Here is an 18,253-nt window from a genome sequence, read left to right on the forward strand (position 1 = left end):
CCTCTGTGGAAGCCTCTGGTAAATCTCACCCATCCTCTGGGGAGGCCAGTGCTGATTTACAAGAAATGTTGCAATTACTGGGCATTTACAGAGCTATTCCTGACAAATTTGGGACCACGAATGCAGCGTAGGAATCAGCAGGGAATGCAAATCAGGTGCCTGAGTGTCTGACCATCTGTCATGTACAGTGTGGTTACTGCATTTAACACAGCCTGCAAGTCACTGCTGAATTTAGTTTGCTTTAAGTATCTCATTATGACAATCAAGGACTTTAGGCAAAACTGTTTAAAATCTCATTACTCTCTCTTTAGCCCCGTGCCTCAGATTAACTGGAGAAGAACTGACGGGCTGCCATTTCCAAGTAAAATAAAGCTGAGGAAATCCAATGGCATGATTGAAATCCCTAATTTCCAGCAGGAGGATGCAGGGCTCTATGAATGCATTACTGAAAACTCCAGGGGCAAAAACATTGCAAGAGGACGTCTCACTTACTATGGTAGGAAACCTCTGGTCTGTCTCTCCCTCCTTTCTTTACTCATGAAACATAAACTGCTCTGGGGTACTCTGGAATTTCCACTTTCTGCAGTTCCATTGGGCATTTGGGCTTAAAAACCCATGGCATTTTAAGTGCTTCCAGAAAATGAGAATTTCTGCAGCAGTTTCTTGGTAAAGTCTCTAAGAAATGGCTTAAAAGCTCTCAAGGATTGCTGAGAGTAAAGCACAGTGTGCTTGTGGTTGGTTTTTTCTCTGATGGAAACACTATTTTTTTTTTAGAACATTTCTTCTTGGTCCATTGGTGAAACCTTCAATTTTCAGTCAATTGGATTTATTTGGGGGATCATTTAGGCCTCCCATTTATGAGAAGTACAAATTTTGTCTTGCTTTGTGAAAAGATTACTGATGGGTATTCTCAATCCTGTGCTTTCAAAACAGCCAATTTTATTTTAAAATGAGTAAATAAATGGGAGGATATAATCCAGTATAGGAAATGAAATAATATGAAATTTTATAGCTGGAAAAAAAGCAGTCTCTTGTGCATTTGAGGCTATAGAGTGAAATGAGTATCAGCAAAGCACACTGGTGGTGGTGTAAAGCGAGAGTGATTTGCAACAAAGTGGTAATTGACAATTTTTGTTAAAGCCAGATCTCAGCAAATATAATTTTCTTTACTTCAATGGCAATTTAAGCAGTGATTCTGACTCTGCCTTGGAATGTTTCCCTCATGGAGGAATATTTGAGCAAGGAGATGGGTTTAGAGCTGGATGAAGGCACAGAGCAGGTTCTTCACTGCCTCTCCGTGGGGAGCAGCTGGCTGGTACAACACACTCATTTTGGTCCTTGAAGATTTTCCTTTAAGGCACAATAGATTTTATAAGGAGTAAGGAAAACTTCTCTCCTTGCCAACTTCCAGATTAATCTTTACACTGAATGGAGGCCCCGTTGTTGGAAATGTTCCGGGTCAGGTTGGGCTGGGCACTTGAAGCAACACAAGTTGTAATTATGACTTTTTGGGAAATCCTGTGATTGGCATAGGGCAGCAAATCCAAGCTGCTTCACCTGCCAGTGTCCTCTGCCATGCCAAACTTGGCACCGTGCATTTTATTTTTAAATAGAATTTAAAAGTTTTTATTAAGTGACCTTAATTTTTTGCTTGAAAGTTCCGGACTTGGGGTTTGTTCATCATTTTGCCTCTACATTCCTATGGCAGTGTTAAATCAGGGCAGTTGTGAGATACATTACTGTAAATATATAGATATATCTAATTTATATAGATATAAATTAGAGGAGATAAAAAATACATAGAGAAATTAGACTTAAAATAGAGTGGATTTGTTCATCAGTCCTTGTAATTCCAGCAGCGCCATTGCTGGGGTTCCTGCCCTGTGCCCAAATTCTCCTTTGCTCATTAAAAGGCCACAGAGCTGAAATAAAGGATGTTGCTAATGAGCAAAAGCAACCCATCTGCAGTTCTGTAACAACGGAATCATTGTGAACCTTTTCAGTGCAAATCCAGACAGGGATTTGAGCCCTCATGTTCCAGTAGGAGTGGCTGCCCATGTTAGGAGCCATCCCTGATATGGATGTTTATCTTAAGAAGAATAATGAGAGCTGTAATGGCAGTAATGGCACTCCAACTGTTTCATTTCATTTGTTCTGCTTCATGGAACCCATTCTGCAGAATTAAATAGATTTAAGTAATCTTTCTGATTTTGGTGCTTGCTTTGTTGTTGCGGTTAGAATTCCAACAAGCCTGGATTCGGGATGAGAGCATTTATAACTTCTCTTGATAATTCAAAGTTTTATAACTGAAGATAATGTCTTCTGATGGGTTGCCACCTCATCTGGTGCCAAAGCCCAGAAATCTGTCTGGTGAGGAAATCTAACCACATCCCACTCAGCCTTCCAATAAAATATCAATATTTAAGGAAGTTGTTCTAAAAGCAGATGAGGATTTGGGGGAAACTAATGCAATAAACTGAAGACACAGAGTAAAAAATCACCCATCTGCCAGAAATACCAATGCTGTCAAAAATCCACAAATCTGCTGTTTTTAGGGAATGGTGGCTGCTGTTAGAACATGCAGAAGTTTAAGGCATGTCTGCTTATCAAACATAGAAAATATAAACATTACAAAAGTGCAAATGTCTTTTTATTTCAATAGTGACAGCATTCATTTTCCTCTGGGCAGAAAAAAGCACATTTCTGCCTGACCCCCAAAAAATCAGTATGAGAAGGATTGGGGTTAATGTTTTGCAAGTTGTCGTGGTGAAATAATATAAAAAAGAAATCTTTTGGCAGAAAAATATTGATAAAAGTCATTCATGTGCCTGAAAAATAGGTTTTTCTTTCTTTGCAAACTTTACAGATTCTTTGAAATGTAACATAAAGCTGGTCCTAAACCAAATCTTGAAACATTCATTGCTCTGGTACAAAGTGAAACACTCCTCTTCTGATTTGTTTTATGAGCTGAAACTGCAAAGTTTAAAATCTGAAAATCAGGTTTTCCAGTTCATAAACAGTTTGGTTAAAAGCCTTCCTTTTTCATCCAATAATGAATTACAGCCTTGAAGCCACAAAGTCCTTGAACAACTTCACTCCTGTCCATAGTCACTTTCCCAAGAATTCCTATAAATCTGTCACATCTGTAACTCCTGAAAGAAATGAAATGAGTCTGTTTTATTATAATTATGGTGTGTTTTAAATATAGCTCTCCACCCATAGTTGGCGTTGATAATTAAAATAGATATTCTAAACCAGATATTCTGGGTTCATTACAGTACTCACAGACTATTAATCTTCCTTTTCTCTCCTGAAGGATTTTATCAAGAAAAGCCTGACATCAAATGTTCAGTTTTTTGTCCTTTTTACAGTTCCAACATTTGTTAAATGCCACTTTTCTACTCAGGAGAGCTCAGATTGTGCTAAAAATAGGAGAAGATTATCCAACTTTGATGGAATGTAGAACCTAAAGATTTAAATAATTTGCTTTCCCTTTATTAGTGTGTTCGTTTGTCATCGCTTTTAGCTTCCCATAAAGAGATAACAGGGGAAAAAAAAAAGAATCCACAGAGGTGTTTCATGGCAGAGAAAAATGAGAGGAGATGAAACAATTGTATTTTTGTCTTTTAGGATGCAATTAAACATGAAACACGGTAAAGATATGTAATGCAATTAATTTAAGTTATAATTGAAGGAAATATATTCTTAATTAGCCCATGCTGATCTACCAGCAGTCCTGCTTGGCAGCACGAAGGTAAAATGTTTGACAGGGAGAAAGAAATTCTGCTGCTGTTCTCCTTGTGCTCTGCAGTGCTGGTCTGTGGTAACAAAGGCAAAATCCCCCAGGAATCAATAGAATCTGCCTCATTTTTTAGTGTGTTAAGAAATATTGTTATATTTTGGGGTTTTTTAAAAAATATTCTATCAGAAAAACCAAACTGAAACTGTTATTTGTGTATGTGGGAGAATATCTCTGTTTAGAGGTTTTATCTGATAGTCTTGTCTTCAAAGCATCAACAGCAAAGTTACAAATGACTGAATAATATCAATGAGTTGCTGAGTTTGATCACCTAGAGTTTAATTGTTAATGCTGTCTAATAATATAATTTCCTTGCTGCCCAGACAAATAGTTTTTCTTCTTTTACATACTAAAGCTTTTCCCAGTGATTTGGAATTACCTGTTGCTTGAGGGCATTCTGATTTTCCAATGGGAGCCAAAAAATGAAATTTTCAGAGATGTTTCAGCTGCTTCTCCAGGCCCAGCTGGTTCAGCAGAACAGAAGTGATTTGTGCTTGAAGTCCTTGGAGTTTAGAGGTGAAATCAGAGTTCATCCCTGCTGCAGGCATCAGCGGGAGTGTCAGAGCCTGGCTTTGAGGCAGGAAAACTGCAGGTCACATTTTTGGGATGGGTTTTCCCCTGTTTGATTCACAACTTCCCTTCTTCTGCTCTGGGAAGTTCTTTGTGCTCTGATTTTCCTGCCCAACTGCTGAGCTCCCCAGAGGTGTTTCAGAGAGTTCCAGCCCAGCTTTCCTGGTGGGAATGTCAGAGTGCAAGTGTAAGAACGGAACATTTTGTGTGAATCTGGAGGAGCTCTCCAGGGGCTTTGGCTCCCAGCAGTTCTGCCTTCCTGTCGAAGGAAGGGGACCAGGACACCAGATGGTTCATCACAGGCCCTCAGGTCCGGTCCGGTCCCGGTCCCTCAGGTCCTTCAGCTCCAGTTTATTGAAGAAAGTATCAAACACTTATACAGCAAATAATAAGCTTATAAATATTCTGTAAGCCAAGCAATCTTTTGGTTAAACTATACTATGAACTCTTCCTCATTCCTTAGGGGTTACGTCTCTCTTTTGTCATGTCTCTGTCACTGTTTGTTATCCTACCACAGCTAGGCCTCAAGGACACGCTATCTACACAGGTGCAGGACTTGGAGTTAGCCACAGCTTTGTAATTTTCCGTTCTCTAGCAGCTAAATTCCCAACACCTTCCCTTCACTCTATTCCTACAGAATTAAAACCAGATTTTTGTTGGATTCTCTCAATCTGAAGGAAATAATACATGAAAATACGTGTTTTGCTGCACTGTGTGTGGTTAGGCCACAAATAATTCACAAATCCTAGCCCAGCCTCTGCAAAGTGTCACTTCTTCAGCCAAAAGCATCCCTGCAGTCGTTCTTCCTTCACATCAACCGTCAGAACATCACAAAGGATTTGTAAAATATGAAAAAATGGTTCTTCCTTCCCTTTTGGCCTACAGGGGAGGCCTGGAGTGTAATGGAGCAACATTTGTTTCCTGCAGGCTCAGCTGGCTGGGTCATCATAACCACCAGAAAAGATGAGAGGCCTCTCCCTGGGATGCTCTTCATGGAGTTACACACTTGTTCTCTCCTTGCCTCTGGGACCACGAGCACTGCAAGGAATATTTTAGGCTAAAACAAGTGAAGCAAAATCCAGGCTGGTGCTTTTCCAAGTGACTGGCCATGGAGCTGACGGCTAACCTGCCTCAGAAAATCACTTTACCTACAAGCATGTCATCCTGGGGGAGCTCCAGATGAATCTTTCATGAAGATTGCACAGCAAGTTCCCAAGAATTCTGAATATCATTCCAAAATACAGATTCCTGTCACAGCCTCAAACCCTGCACTGTGAACTCCTTTAAAATTAACTTCCAACCTTTCAGTTTACAGGACAATGTCTATTTTTTAATTTTTTTTTTAATCTCAGCAAGGATGTGCTGCCTACCTATTCCTTGCTTTAAGGAGGAGGGACTCCTTTTCTCTCCTCAGGAAAATCCAGGTTTCACAATAACTCTGCAGTAGTTCCAGGAGATTCCTTCCTTTCACTCCATTCCTATAGAATTAAAACCAGATTTTTCTCGGATTCTCTCACTCTGAAGGCAATAATACATAAAATACATGTTGTGATGCACTGTGCGTGGGTAATTCACAAATAATTCACAAATCCCAGGAGAAAATGAGGCTTTGTTAGCAAGCCTTCCTTCAGGAGCACAGATGTGGCAGTGATGGTGGAATCACATCTTTGGGGCAGTAAAATCTGCTAAACCTTGAGAGGAATAAAGCTGTTTATTCAGAGTCCTTCAGGTGTCCTCAGAGCTCAACAAAAAGGGGCAGAGCTGGGCTCTATGGTTTTTTCCATAGGCCATGTTCAGAATTCATCTTTTCTTGGAGAAATAGCATAGGCTGAGATGATAAACCTTCTAGGAAATTAAATAAATTCCAAGAAAATTCACAAATTACCTATAAGATAGTGTTCAACTGATACATGAAACAGCACTAAAGGAATAAAAATAAATTACTGTTGTCTTTCATGCACTGATGTTTATTTGCCAAGTGAGTTTTCTACTTCCTGTGAAAGCTGTAATGGATGTTTTAAATATCTTTACAGTTATAACTGCATTTTGGGTAATTCTGAAGAATGCCTGGTATTATTGCTTCAAATTTTGGCTTAAAAAAAAATTATTTTTATGGACTTCATTCTACTGGTTTGCATTACCCAAATTCTGTGCCAAGACTTCTGCTTTCAAAAACAATCTCATATATCCATGTTTTCATCCAGTTAAGTGCTGCCTTGCATTAGAAAGCAATTTAAATGGTATTTAGCACTAAGGCTGACATACCATTATTTTTTTTTAAGACTTAAAGGATTCTCTCCAGCATTAATTTGATGATTTAGCCACATCACTTATTTAATTTCAGTCTTGCCATTAATGCCTTTCTCTTACATTTGCCTCGATTGCAAAATGATGTTGTTTAATCATTTGTGATTTTAAAATCGGTTTCACCAGTCCAGCTTCAGTGATCTGTACTCTCAGTTTTCTTCTGGCTTAGTGCTCATAATAAAAACGTACAAGAGGAATAATAAGTGATTTATTCCATCAGGGGGCTCGGAGCAGAACCAGTGGGAAGCTGTGTTGGCGCAGATGAGGCTGTGCAGAAAATGGATGAGTTGTGTGCCCGTTGTTGTGACCTGGAGCAGTAACAACAATTGCAGGTGTTTGTTGTGTGTTCTCCCTGCAGCAAAGCCTCACTGGGTGCAGCCCATCCAGGATGTGGAGGTTGCTGTGGAGGACACCTTGTCCTGGGAGTGCAGAGCCAGTGGGAAACCCAAACCCTCCTACAGGTGGCTGAAGAATGGAGAGCAGCTGGCCATAGAGGTAACGTCCTGTTGGGAAAGAGTGGTGCTGTGTAAAGTTAACAATATCCATCCATCCATCCATCCATCCATCCATCCATCCATCCATCCATCCATCCATCCATCCATCCATGTTGGGAAAGAGTGGTGCTGTATAAAGTTAACAATATCCATCCATCCATCCATCCATCCATCCATCCATCCATCCATCCATCCATCCAGAGTTTCCTGGTATTAGCCAAGAGAAATTTTGATACTGGGTTTGTGTTTTTTTGAGAGCATCCTGATGAAGCCTCAACAGCTGCAAAGACAAATTATGCTGTACAAAAAATTCCAGCTAAAAACATACTCAAAAACAATAGAACCACAGAATGAAACATGTAAGGAATGACTGGAGAAGGAAATTTAATAATGTTATAAATAACTCTAAATAAGGGATGGAGAGCTTGAATTATTTTACTATATTTGCAGCTGGCGTTTCATTATAGGTAGTAAGAAAATACTTTCCAGCTTCTTGACAAAACTCCTGAAGATTCAAGGGTTTACCACTACTTGTTGCAAACAGTGGAATACAAACAGCAACATAACAGATACTTGCTTTAATGCAGATGCCACAGTAAATTAATTGAAATTAATGCATTTGGTAACAGGGAAGAGAGGTTGAATTTAGAAGGAGAAAGGTCAGAAATGCAGAGCAGGATCTGATACCCCTTATTTATTGATTTTAAGTCTCACTGTTTTGGAAAACAGCCCCTTTCAGGTTATCAGGAATATAAACCCAGGCACTCCTGCCCTTGGCCAGTGCCTTGTGCTCAGCACTGAATTTTGGGGAGAAAAGGCCTGCTCAGGTGAATTCACTGGCTGGTTCTGAAAAATGAGCAGAGCACTGGAAAGCATTTCTTACATCCCTGCTGGCTAAGAGGAGTGGTGGTGCTTTGTGGGCAGGTTAATGAGGGAGCACAGAACCTCCTCTGGGAGATTTAAGAGCATTGCTGCTGTTCATACAGAGCCACTGAGGGAGTGGGCTCCTGTTACCTCAGGACGTACAAAAATACCTTGGGATCATTCAAGTCTCCTGTTTCTGCAGTTTGGAGGGTTGCTGCCCAGCGTTCTGGCTGTGACTTCCCTTGGAAAGAGTGATGGAGCTCTTTGGGAAGCAGCCCTGGCAGGAGCAGAGGAGTTCTGTGTGTGCAGGGATCCGGTGTCCTCTGCTCCTTCACTGAGTAATCCCTCCTGCTGGGTCTCCTTCACAAACATGTTCCACTCAGGAACAAATCTTCCCTAAGAGAGAGCTTGGGATGCTGCAGAGGAGATCAGGGCATGGGCACTCAGCTTTTCCCCTTTGGGATTGTTGTCTGTCTGTCTGTCTGTCTGAGCCCCTCACACTCAGGAGCTGAGCTGCCCTGGAGTCACCCTGTGCTTGGGCCAGATGCAAAAGCAGCCCTTAGAAAACACTTCTGGGCAGGCAGTTTGGGGTTTTGTGCATTCCTGGTTTTCCCCAAAGCTGCTGCTCCTTTGGCATTGTCTTTCTCCCTGGTTCCTTTTGTCGCCAGTTCTGCCACTCTGATCAGTCATTCCTGCTGTAATTGAGCTGCCCAAAATCAGCAAGGTGAGGAGTCCCAGGTACTTGAGTGGCTGAGCTGGCTCCAAGCACTTCAGTTTGTGCCTTTGGTTCAATGGCTGCTGGAATTTTTTCTGCAGTGTTAGAGAGAGCTCATTAGCGAGTGGCACATGTGAAATCCCTTAAATGGTGTGAAACGCCAGTGCCATCTGCACAGTTTGGATACTCTGGTCTGTCTGAGGGGGCTGCTAGGATTCTGTCAGTGTTTCTGGAGAAATAAAAGGGCATTTGAGATTGCCAGACCTCAGCGCAAGTGGGCAAATTTGAAGAATTACTTCATGCACTGCATCAATCTCCATATCTGATCACCATTGCTGTACCATGCTGCAGCCCTGTCACTTATTTTAGAACTGTTCTCATGATTATGCTTTTGCATTTAACCTATTCATTGTATTTATGCTGTCTTATCTCTATTCCTTACTTATTTTAAATTTTTCACAGGAAATATATCATCAATAAAGATATTTTTCTTAATATTCAGGGAAGGATCCAAATTGAAAATGGTGCACTTACAATATCAAATCTAAATCTGACAGATTCTGGCAGATACCAGTGCATAGCTGAAAATAAGCATGGTGTCATCTCTTCGAGTGCAGAGCTCAGGGTTGTAGGTAAGATGTTCCTTTTTTCACTGAAACACAAACCTCATTATCCCTCTCCACACCCCCTCAGATTGCACCTCAGGTTTAACTCACTCGGCTGCTGTCACTGAAATAAAACGGTTTTGTCAACCTGATGTCTTTATCTGCAGAGCAGAGGAGTTGAGTCATTTGCTGCCAGAGGATTTTCAGGCCAATCATTCATTTAAAGCAGAACAGGATAAATTATTCACGAGGGGAAGAGCAGGGATGGGATAAAACCCCTGGTGTGCTCTGGGGGTGCTGCTGGCTCCATCAGCTGCTCTCACTCCTGGGGATGCTCAGGGACACCCTGGGGTTAAAAACCTCTGTGTGCAGCCCTGGAGGAGCCATTTCCTGTCATCTCACACCCACTGGCACGTGGAACTGGGAACATTCCAGTTTCCTGAGGTTCAGTGAGATTCCTGGTGTGGTATTGATCAGATTGATCAGATAAATCTGCTCCCTTCAGCACAGCATCCACTTGGGCAGTTCTGACCATGAAACTGGGTTCCTTGAGCTTTGGTGGCTTTGATTTTCTGTACTTGCCCTGTTGGGCTGCACTCCTGAGCCCTTTGGAAGGTGTCAAACACTGAATTTCCTTTCCAAGTTCAGTGTTATATAGGGAGAGGCCACGTGCCTTCTCAAAACTCTTAATTCATTAAAAGTTCACCCAGAATGAGCTGCACCGTCATTTCCTGTCATCTCACACCCATTGGCATGTGGAACTGGGAACATTCCAGTTCCCTGAGGTTCAGCGAGATTCCTGGTGTGATATTGATTGGATTAATTAGATTGATCAGATAAATCTGCTCCCTTCAGCAGAGCACCCACTTGGGCAGGTGCTGAACATGAATCTGGGTTCATTGAGCTTTGGTGGCTTTCACCTTCTGTGCTTGCCTTGTTGGGTGCTCAGCTGCACAGCTCAGACCTCTGGAAGCAGGATGAGGTACAGAAAAGGAGGAGAAAATGCCTAATTGCCCAATAGAAGATCTGTCTGAACTAATTAATGGTGTTAATTATCTTTGGAGTCTGAGGAGTGCTCGTGTAAGTGCTAACTCGTAGTATCATTAATGTCATTAAAAGTGCTTTATTTCACTGCTACTACCCCTTCTGTTCTAGCTTCTGCTCCAGATTTTTCCAAGAGTCCAATGAAGAGACTGATCCAGGTTCAGATAGGCAGCACAGTTGATTTTGAGTGCAAACCCAGAGCTTTCCCCAAGGCCAAATGTTCCTGGAAGAAGGGAGGTGAGCAGCTGCAGGAAAATGAAAGGTACCAAATTACATTGGTTTATTTGTTTTAATCTTACAAGAAGCTTTTGTGTGTCCTTTTATGCAGTAGTGCCAGCTGTAGACCCAAACACTTGTGAAGTCTCTCTGAAGTCTGGCTGGCCTGGGGTTTTTTGCTTGTTTTTTTTGTTGTGATGGTTTGAGAGCACTGAGAGGGCAAGTGTGCTGCTTTCTCTAAGGTCACGGGTCAGATTTTGTTTTCAGTTTAATGTAGAGTTGGGCCTGATTTAGAGAGAACCAGGTACTGATAGGAAATTGGGAATGCTAAAATACTAAAAGGCTTCAACAGAATGCTCTGAAAATGTTGGCAAAGGGGCAGTTGAGGTGTGTTGCAGCCATGGGGATGATCCTGATGAGGAAAGAAAAGTTAATTTGGAGGTCAAGAGTAGCAGATGAAAACATGAAAAGAAAAGGAAAATGTTCTTCCAGGTTCTTTCCAAGCAGCCATGATCCAGGGATAGCAGATGCTGCCATCATTGTTTATGTTTATTTGTGAGGGTTAGGGTGATAGTGGATGTGTTTTGGGATTGTGATTCTCAGGGGAGAGTTTGGGATTCACCCACACCCCCAGCTATTGATTTCCAACAACATATAAATGTTTTTTCCGCAATACCCATTAAAGCATTATTGAATTAGTCATAAATTGAAACGGCACAAGTGTGCTGGGTAAATTGTATAAAAAACAGTGCAGGGCTCTCCCACACTGTGCTTGGCAGGATAATTCAGGGGCAGAGAGGGCCAAAGGCCAGGCATGACACTGAGGAGAGCAAACAGGAGGGTTTGCAGCAGGATTGCCATGGTGGTGTGATTTAAGGGATGTGTTCTCCTCTAGGACTGGGGGTGATTTGTACAAAGCTTAGCCTGGCATCAGGAACCTGCTTCTGAATTAGGCAAAATCTTCTGGTCCTGTTCCTATAAAACACCACATTCTGCTTTTCTTCTGCAGTTTTTAAACACAGAACTTGCTCCCAGATAGATAAAACCTGGAGGGACATCAGTGGAGACCTTTATTTGTGCCATCATAAGGCTGGAGCTGTCTCCCTGTACCCAGAGGCTTTGGGCACTGCCATCTCTGCCCTGGCTCTTTGTTCACGGGGGCCTCAAGAGTTTCCATGAGTTCTGGTGTTAAGTGTTGTCAAATGTGACAATTTGGCAGAAGCTGGGGCATCTGTTGCTGCAGAGCTGGACATGGTGCCACAGCCTCCCTGGCTGCCTGCCTGCAAGCAGGCCGGCAAAATCCCTTCCAAAACAGCACTGCTTCTAGCCTTTAATTAAACAATATTAATGTATTAAATTAAGCAGTGACGTATAAAATTTATGGGAAACTTGTTGCCTTTTGATGGATCTCAGTTTTATGTTTATGACTGCTTTTGTAAAGCTGGTGCAAAGAACACACAGCGCCTGATTTTGTCTGTTTAGGGCAATTCCCAGCTTTTGTCCCCGTTCCATTTCCATAAAAAGCAGAATGGTATTAGTTTCATTTGGGGTAATAGTAGCAGGCTGAAAAAATCAACACTCAGTTTGCAAAAATGAATTGAATGTGATGCTGCCTGCTTTAGGTTTATGAACATAAATTACAGCTGTTACTTCTGCCAAGTGCAGGTAATTCCAAAATATGACCCAGAGCGTGCATTTCTGACAACAGACTGTAAATGGCTTCCAGAGGAAGCACAATAACAAGGCAGTAATCCTGAATTAATCTAAATGAAATAAACTTGCCTTTGGAGAAGAGCAGAGGGAGGTTCTTTGCAGAAAACCCTGGAGTTCATTACTGTCTGCTGTGAATAATTGCAATCCGTGAATTTCATGCAGTTCTACAAATTCCTGCAATTCAGGAAGAGGGCTTCAAATTAGCAGAACGTTTTTCAGCCCTGAACTCCATTTCCAGTGGAGAATTCTGCTGGGGAGGGATTCCTCTCCTTTAATTGCAGTGAGCAGGAGGAATGGGTTCCTGCCACAAGGGAGGTCCAGCACTGGGAGAGGTGAGGAGGCAAAAGGAGCTGAATTTTAATTAATTCAGCAGCTAATTTAATTTAATTTAACTAATATTTGCAGCAGCACGGACAGAATGTTGGGGTGTTGTTGTGAGGGTCCCCAGGATGAGGTGAGAGATGAGAATTGACTCACAAGTTCTCAGAAGGCTGATATATTATATTATATTATATTATATTATATTATATTATATTATATTATATTATATTATATTATATTATATTATTTATTATTTATATTATTATATTATATTATATATATATATTATATTATATATTATATATAAAATATATAATATTATATTATAATATACTATACTATACTATAGTATATTATATTATAATATAATATAATATATAGTATATTATATTCTAAATATAATATACTATATATTATAGTATATAATATATAGTATATTATATTCTAAAACTATACTAAACTATAGAGAAAAGAGACATCAGAAAACTAAACAAGAGTGATAATAAAAACCTGTGACTGACCAGAGAGTCTGATACAGCTGGGCTGGGATTGGTCATTAATTAAAAACAATTCACATGGAACCAATCAAAGATGCACCTGTTGGTCAGCAACCTCCAGACCACATTCCCAAGCAATCAGATAATTATTGTTTTCATTTCTTTTCTGAGTCTTCTCAGGAGAAAAATCCTGGCAAAGAAGATTTTTCAGAAAATATCATGGCGAGAGCTAGAATTGATATGTCTTCAGAAAACTCCTGTTTGAATAATAAAAATAATGCACAAATACTTGAATTTCTTGTCATCAGAGAACTTGGGTTTCACTGAGGCACTGACCACAATGCTTTGGTAAAGCCTGAGAGAGTTTCATTTTGATGGCACTCTTGCTCGTGTTCTTAATTTATTTTTAAATGGTGCTGCTTTTTTCCCTATGTAGAAGATTTGGATAATGACTCAGTAAATTTTAATTAAATGAGCTGAATATAGTGTGTCTTGTGGAGGGGAGAAAAAATAATTCAAAATGGATTCATGAGCTCTGGGCTGAGAAATCGCTCAGCATTGAAGAAAGCAATCTTGTTTCTTGTTAATTTTGCGAAGTATGTGATTTATTTTTTTTTTTCTAGAATGTCTTTAATAAAGAGAGCTAAACATTAAAGAGCAGTGGAGTGCAGAGAGCAGTGAAAGCATAGGATAACATGCAGAAGGAAAGACAGAAAATGGGAATTAAATTTAGTGCCTGAGACACCTCCAGTTCTGGATGGATGAATTTTTGTTGTCTTTTTATCCTCCAGAAAAGGAGGATTTGATGCTTAACCAAGGTTAAATGCTCCTGATGCTGGTTTAACTCACCAAAACCAGAATAAATACTAAAATAGCTGTTGTCCAGACATAACCCCTTCCAAGATTTCCTGAATGTTTTATGTATGTACATGAGCTTTAATTTTCAGTTTGTGCTCAACAGTCACTGCCTGTGGTGGGTCTGAGCTCCTGGCTCAAACACCTGACTGCAAGAGGGTTAAAAACCAGGATTCTGTGAAAATGCAGAGCAGCATTTAAAAATAATTCACCTTTAAACAATCTCACTAGATGTTTCTGCATTTACCAAGACTAGAAAAAGATGAGACTAGAAAAAGATGCTGTAAAAACTTCACTGAAAGACTTCCCAGTAGAATTCCCTCAGGAAAACTCCAGTTTTAGCAGCTTCCATTGTGGCCAAGTGATGGCAAATTAAAGGAGGAAAGAAATAATTCCTGATAAAAAATTGCACTATACTTAGAAGTATTAGTTAATGGTTTTAGCTTCCTTGCAATTTGAATTCAATAATTTTATTCATTTTGTGTTACAGTTTGAAATGCTGTGATGTGAAAAGTAATGCATTTACTCACCAGTACTTGCATAGGATTTTATTTTGCTGACTTGCCTGCTAATTAATCTGCTTTAATTTAGTTGGAATTTGATTGATACATTAAAAGACAGCTTTGACCCACTTTTCCCCTGTTCCTTTGTGCTGAGGTGTTATGAACTGGAAAGGAATATGTTTGTGTTTATTACCATATCAAGAAGGATCTAAAGTAGTTGTTTGTTTGTTTGTTTTTTTCCTAAATAATCTGAGAATTGAAACAGGCAGTGATTCCTGAGTTTGATGGTGTTTGATAGTTCAGAAATACAAAATTCCCTTGGGAGGGTGAGCAGGTTTGCAGTCATCAACAGCTGCATTAATGACACCAAGTTTCAATGGAGGCACTCTGTCTTCTCTCTCTAAATATCAATATTTAAAGATGTATAATTTTAAAATAAGTGTTTAAAGAGGTAAAATTTCTCTCAAATTGGGAACCCTAAAGTCCTGAAGTTGTTCAGTCCTTCTCCCCATCCTGCTGACCCCAGTGGGTGAGTTAAGGGGATTTTATTTGGCTGTAGAGGAAAAGAATCTCCACAATCATCAATTTCCCCCAATTTTGCTCAGGAATTAGTGAGAGATGTTGAGTTTGTCAGTGATGCTGTGATCTGATGACCAGGCAGGTCCTAAATTCACCTCAATTCCAGCTGGAGATGGGTTTAGGACCATCCCTGAAGGTTTTGTGCCATTTGCCAGAAGAGTGCTGGTTGTGGAAAGTGGAATTTCCATGGAAAATTTCTGCCCTCAAGCAAAATGATTTGGGAAAACACCTGTAGGCAGAGGAATGCCAAAGGCTGGGTTGTAATTTGTGTGTCACAGCTCTGGGTCTCTCCTGGCAGTGCCAGCCCCGTGTGTGAATATTGAATAATTCCAGTTAAACTGAAAGCTGTGATTTCTCTCCTGTTTCAGCAGGAGGGGCAGAGCTGGTTTTGGGGTTGGGTTTCCACAGGCTCTGAGCTGCATTTCCTGTTGTGTAATTGGAAAAAGTGGAGCATCGCTCTTTTTCTAATTTACCAGTAAAGATTTTGTTTCAAGTATATTATTTTTCTCTAATTGATTTTTTCCCATGTATTGTTTGCTTTTTGTTTTTACTTCTATTAAAAAATATTCTAAATTATATCAGGGTTTTAATAAGCTTTCTGTTTAATTATTTTAGGCAGGCTAGGCTTGCAGGTAGCTCAGAGCACTCTAAAAGTGATTCATGTTAATTAAACAATAGACATTTTCAGGTTTATTCCCTGATCCTGCTTTTTCTTCTGTTTGATCTTAGGCTTTGTCAACACTTGGGGTTTCTTTAGTTTTGTATTTTTTCTGTTGGAAATTGCATCAAAGCAGACGAAGCCTCAGCTAGAAAGTGCAACAGCACTTGCTTGTAACCATAATTGATATATTTTAACACCTTTTTTTGATGTCATCCTAATTACCTATAAAATGTATCACTCATGTCTTTAACACATTTTAAAATACCTATAAACCATATGGCACGGTTTAATTAATTTTAAATGTTCCATCTCACATGAAGTGCAGCCAAATATGACTGAGGAATTTTCCAAAACAAGTTAATGAACCCCAGGGAAGTCACTGGTGAGGCACATCCTCCCTTGAAAACACCTCAAATGCCACCACAGCAGCTGAGCTACCTCAGGATGCTTTGTGTGGTTATAAATGGATTAAACTGCCTATTTATAGCTCTCTTTCTCACCCCAATAAAATGCTTTTGTCTGTTGTTCTAACAGGGTGACTTGTTATCTCTTGTAATTTGCATCTGCTAATTTCATTATTGCACCACCTCTGCCCAGAGGAGGAGCAGCTCAGAGGCAGCACTGAGAGCTCAAACACCCTTTTTGGGGAAATACAGAATGCAATTTGAGCTAATTAAGAGAAAAGCATTCAAAAGTTGTGTGTATTCCTGTGCTGTAACTGCAGAAACTCAGTTTTCATTGCACAGAGCAGTGCAGGCTGCTTTCAGAGGCTGTGAGGATGAGGAGGGTTTGCAGCTGAAGAAGGGAGTGGAGCAGTGGAATTCCAGAGCCCTGGAGTTCTCCCACTGCTGGGATTTGCATTTAGGGAATGTGGGTTTGGGTCAGAGGATGCAGGATGAGATCACTGAACCTTTCCATGAAGAAATTTACCCCAAAATCCAGGCTGAGCCTCCCTGGCCATTCCTTGTCGCCTGGGAGAGGAGCCTGAGCCACCCCTGACTGCAGCCTTGTGGAGAATGACCCCAGCCCAGCAGAATGCAGCCACAGAACTCAGCTGGGATGAGTGGTGGGGATTCACTGACTTTATTTTACCTTCAGAGTGTTGAAAGTAAAAGGAGCAGCAGAGCTGTGTGATGAATTCACTCCTTTTGTACTGGATGGAGCAGCAGGTGGGAGTGAGCAGGCAGAGCCTGTGGGATCTCAGGATCTGAGTCCTGAGGTGCTGAGCCACCGAGAGCACCCTTGGGGGGCTCGGGAGTCCTGGAATGTTGCCAGAAGTGTCTGGTGGCTGGACTTTGACCCTACACGGGAGACGACACCTGTATGAAGATAAGAGGACTTCACCGGGGTGAATGGCGAAAAGATTAGCTAATTAGAGGGTGAGACACAGGGTTTAGGATTTATGTACAGGGGGGTTTAGAGGAGTAAGATGGAGGAATTGGGGTGTGTCCTGTCCTCCTTCTTCTTCCTCTTCTCCTCCATCTTCTTTGGCCATGGTGGCACTCTTGGGATTGGCCATTACTGAGAGTGCACCCAGCAATAAGAATAAATGGTATTGGGGAAAAATGATAAATATTGTACACGTAACCATGGGTATAAAGATACGCGGCTGCCCGGAGGGCGGCACAGTGTGCTCATGGCTGGCTGCTGAGCAGATCTCTGTTCGGCTGAAAGAAAATCTTTTAGATAAACAATTAATAAACATAAAAACCGAAAGAAGAACTGAAGCCTCTTCTCGTCCTTTGATACGCGGGCTGCCCCAAGGCCACCCCGGGCCTTTCCAGGCCCCTCAAACAGCCGAGATAACCGGACAAGAGCCCTCCCAGCTCTTGGTGGCACTGTCAGGTTTGGGGACATTTGCTGCCTTTTCAGCTGGCACTTGCCCTAAAAGGGAGCAGGACTCAGCTAATGCAGAGCTTTGCCTGGAGAAGGTTTGTTTGCTGCTCACTTTCCAAATTTCCACATCACCATCCAGCCAAGGTGCTGCTGTGCTCCAGTTTGGTGCCTCTCAGGTGGGTTGATGGGCTGTGAGAGAAAACCTCTGAAGCTCTTTTGACTTGGGCATATCAGGAAAATGGGTGTTTTTTGAATTTGTTGATTTGATGTTTTTATATATATTTATATTTTATCTATATATTTATGTGTTGTTATTTATATATTTATATATATTCAGTTGTTTTGCTGCTGCAGGTTTTCTTAGGGTAGAAGTCCTTGCAGGACAGAACAGATGGGAGGACAAGAAATAGGGAAAAAGGGAATCAAATCAGCCTTAGCTGTGCTGCTGTCTGGGATGTCACCTCTGCTCTGGGGACATCCCTGCTCCTCTGTCCTTATCAGTTTTCTTCTCTCCACATCTGTAAGCACCTTCCTGCTTTTCCATGCTCTCCCTGTGTGGGGTGAAGGGAATTTTCTGTCCTGCAAGTCGCTTCCACAGAGGAAGTTCACGAACAACCCTATGGAGTTGTCATGGTAATCACAGTGACTTCAAAGGTGCTGTGCTGGATTTCTTG

The 18,253-nt window shown here is 41.1% G+C and overlaps 1 protein-coding gene across 3 annotated transcripts in view; it reads left to right on the plus strand.

Annotated features, from left to right (window-relative positions):
• The window catches only part of CNTN3 (contactin 3), a 105,545-nt gene that overhangs the window by 67,584 nt on the left and 19,708 nt on the right, over positions 1-18,253 (plus strand). For all 3 annotated transcript variants that reach the window (XM_064723747.1, XM_064723748.1, XM_064723746.1), the window contains exons 6-9: positions 312-496; positions 7,035-7,171; positions 9,252-9,381; positions 10,510-10,660. In XM_064723747.1, coding sequence (XP_064579817.1) covers positions 312-496; positions 7,035-7,171; positions 9,252-9,381; positions 10,510-10,660 — 603 coding nt within the window. The remainder of the gene's footprint in view (positions 1-311; positions 497-7,034; positions 7,172-9,251; positions 9,382-10,509; positions 10,661-18,253) is intronic.

The sequence above is a fragment of the Zonotrichia leucophrys genome, chromosome 12 (assembly GCF_028769735.1).
Source record: "Zonotrichia leucophrys gambelii isolate GWCS_2022_RI chromosome 12, RI_Zleu_2.0, whole genome shotgun sequence".
Taxonomy (NCBI): Eukaryota; Metazoa; Chordata; class Aves; order Passeriformes; family Passerellidae; genus Zonotrichia; species Zonotrichia leucophrys.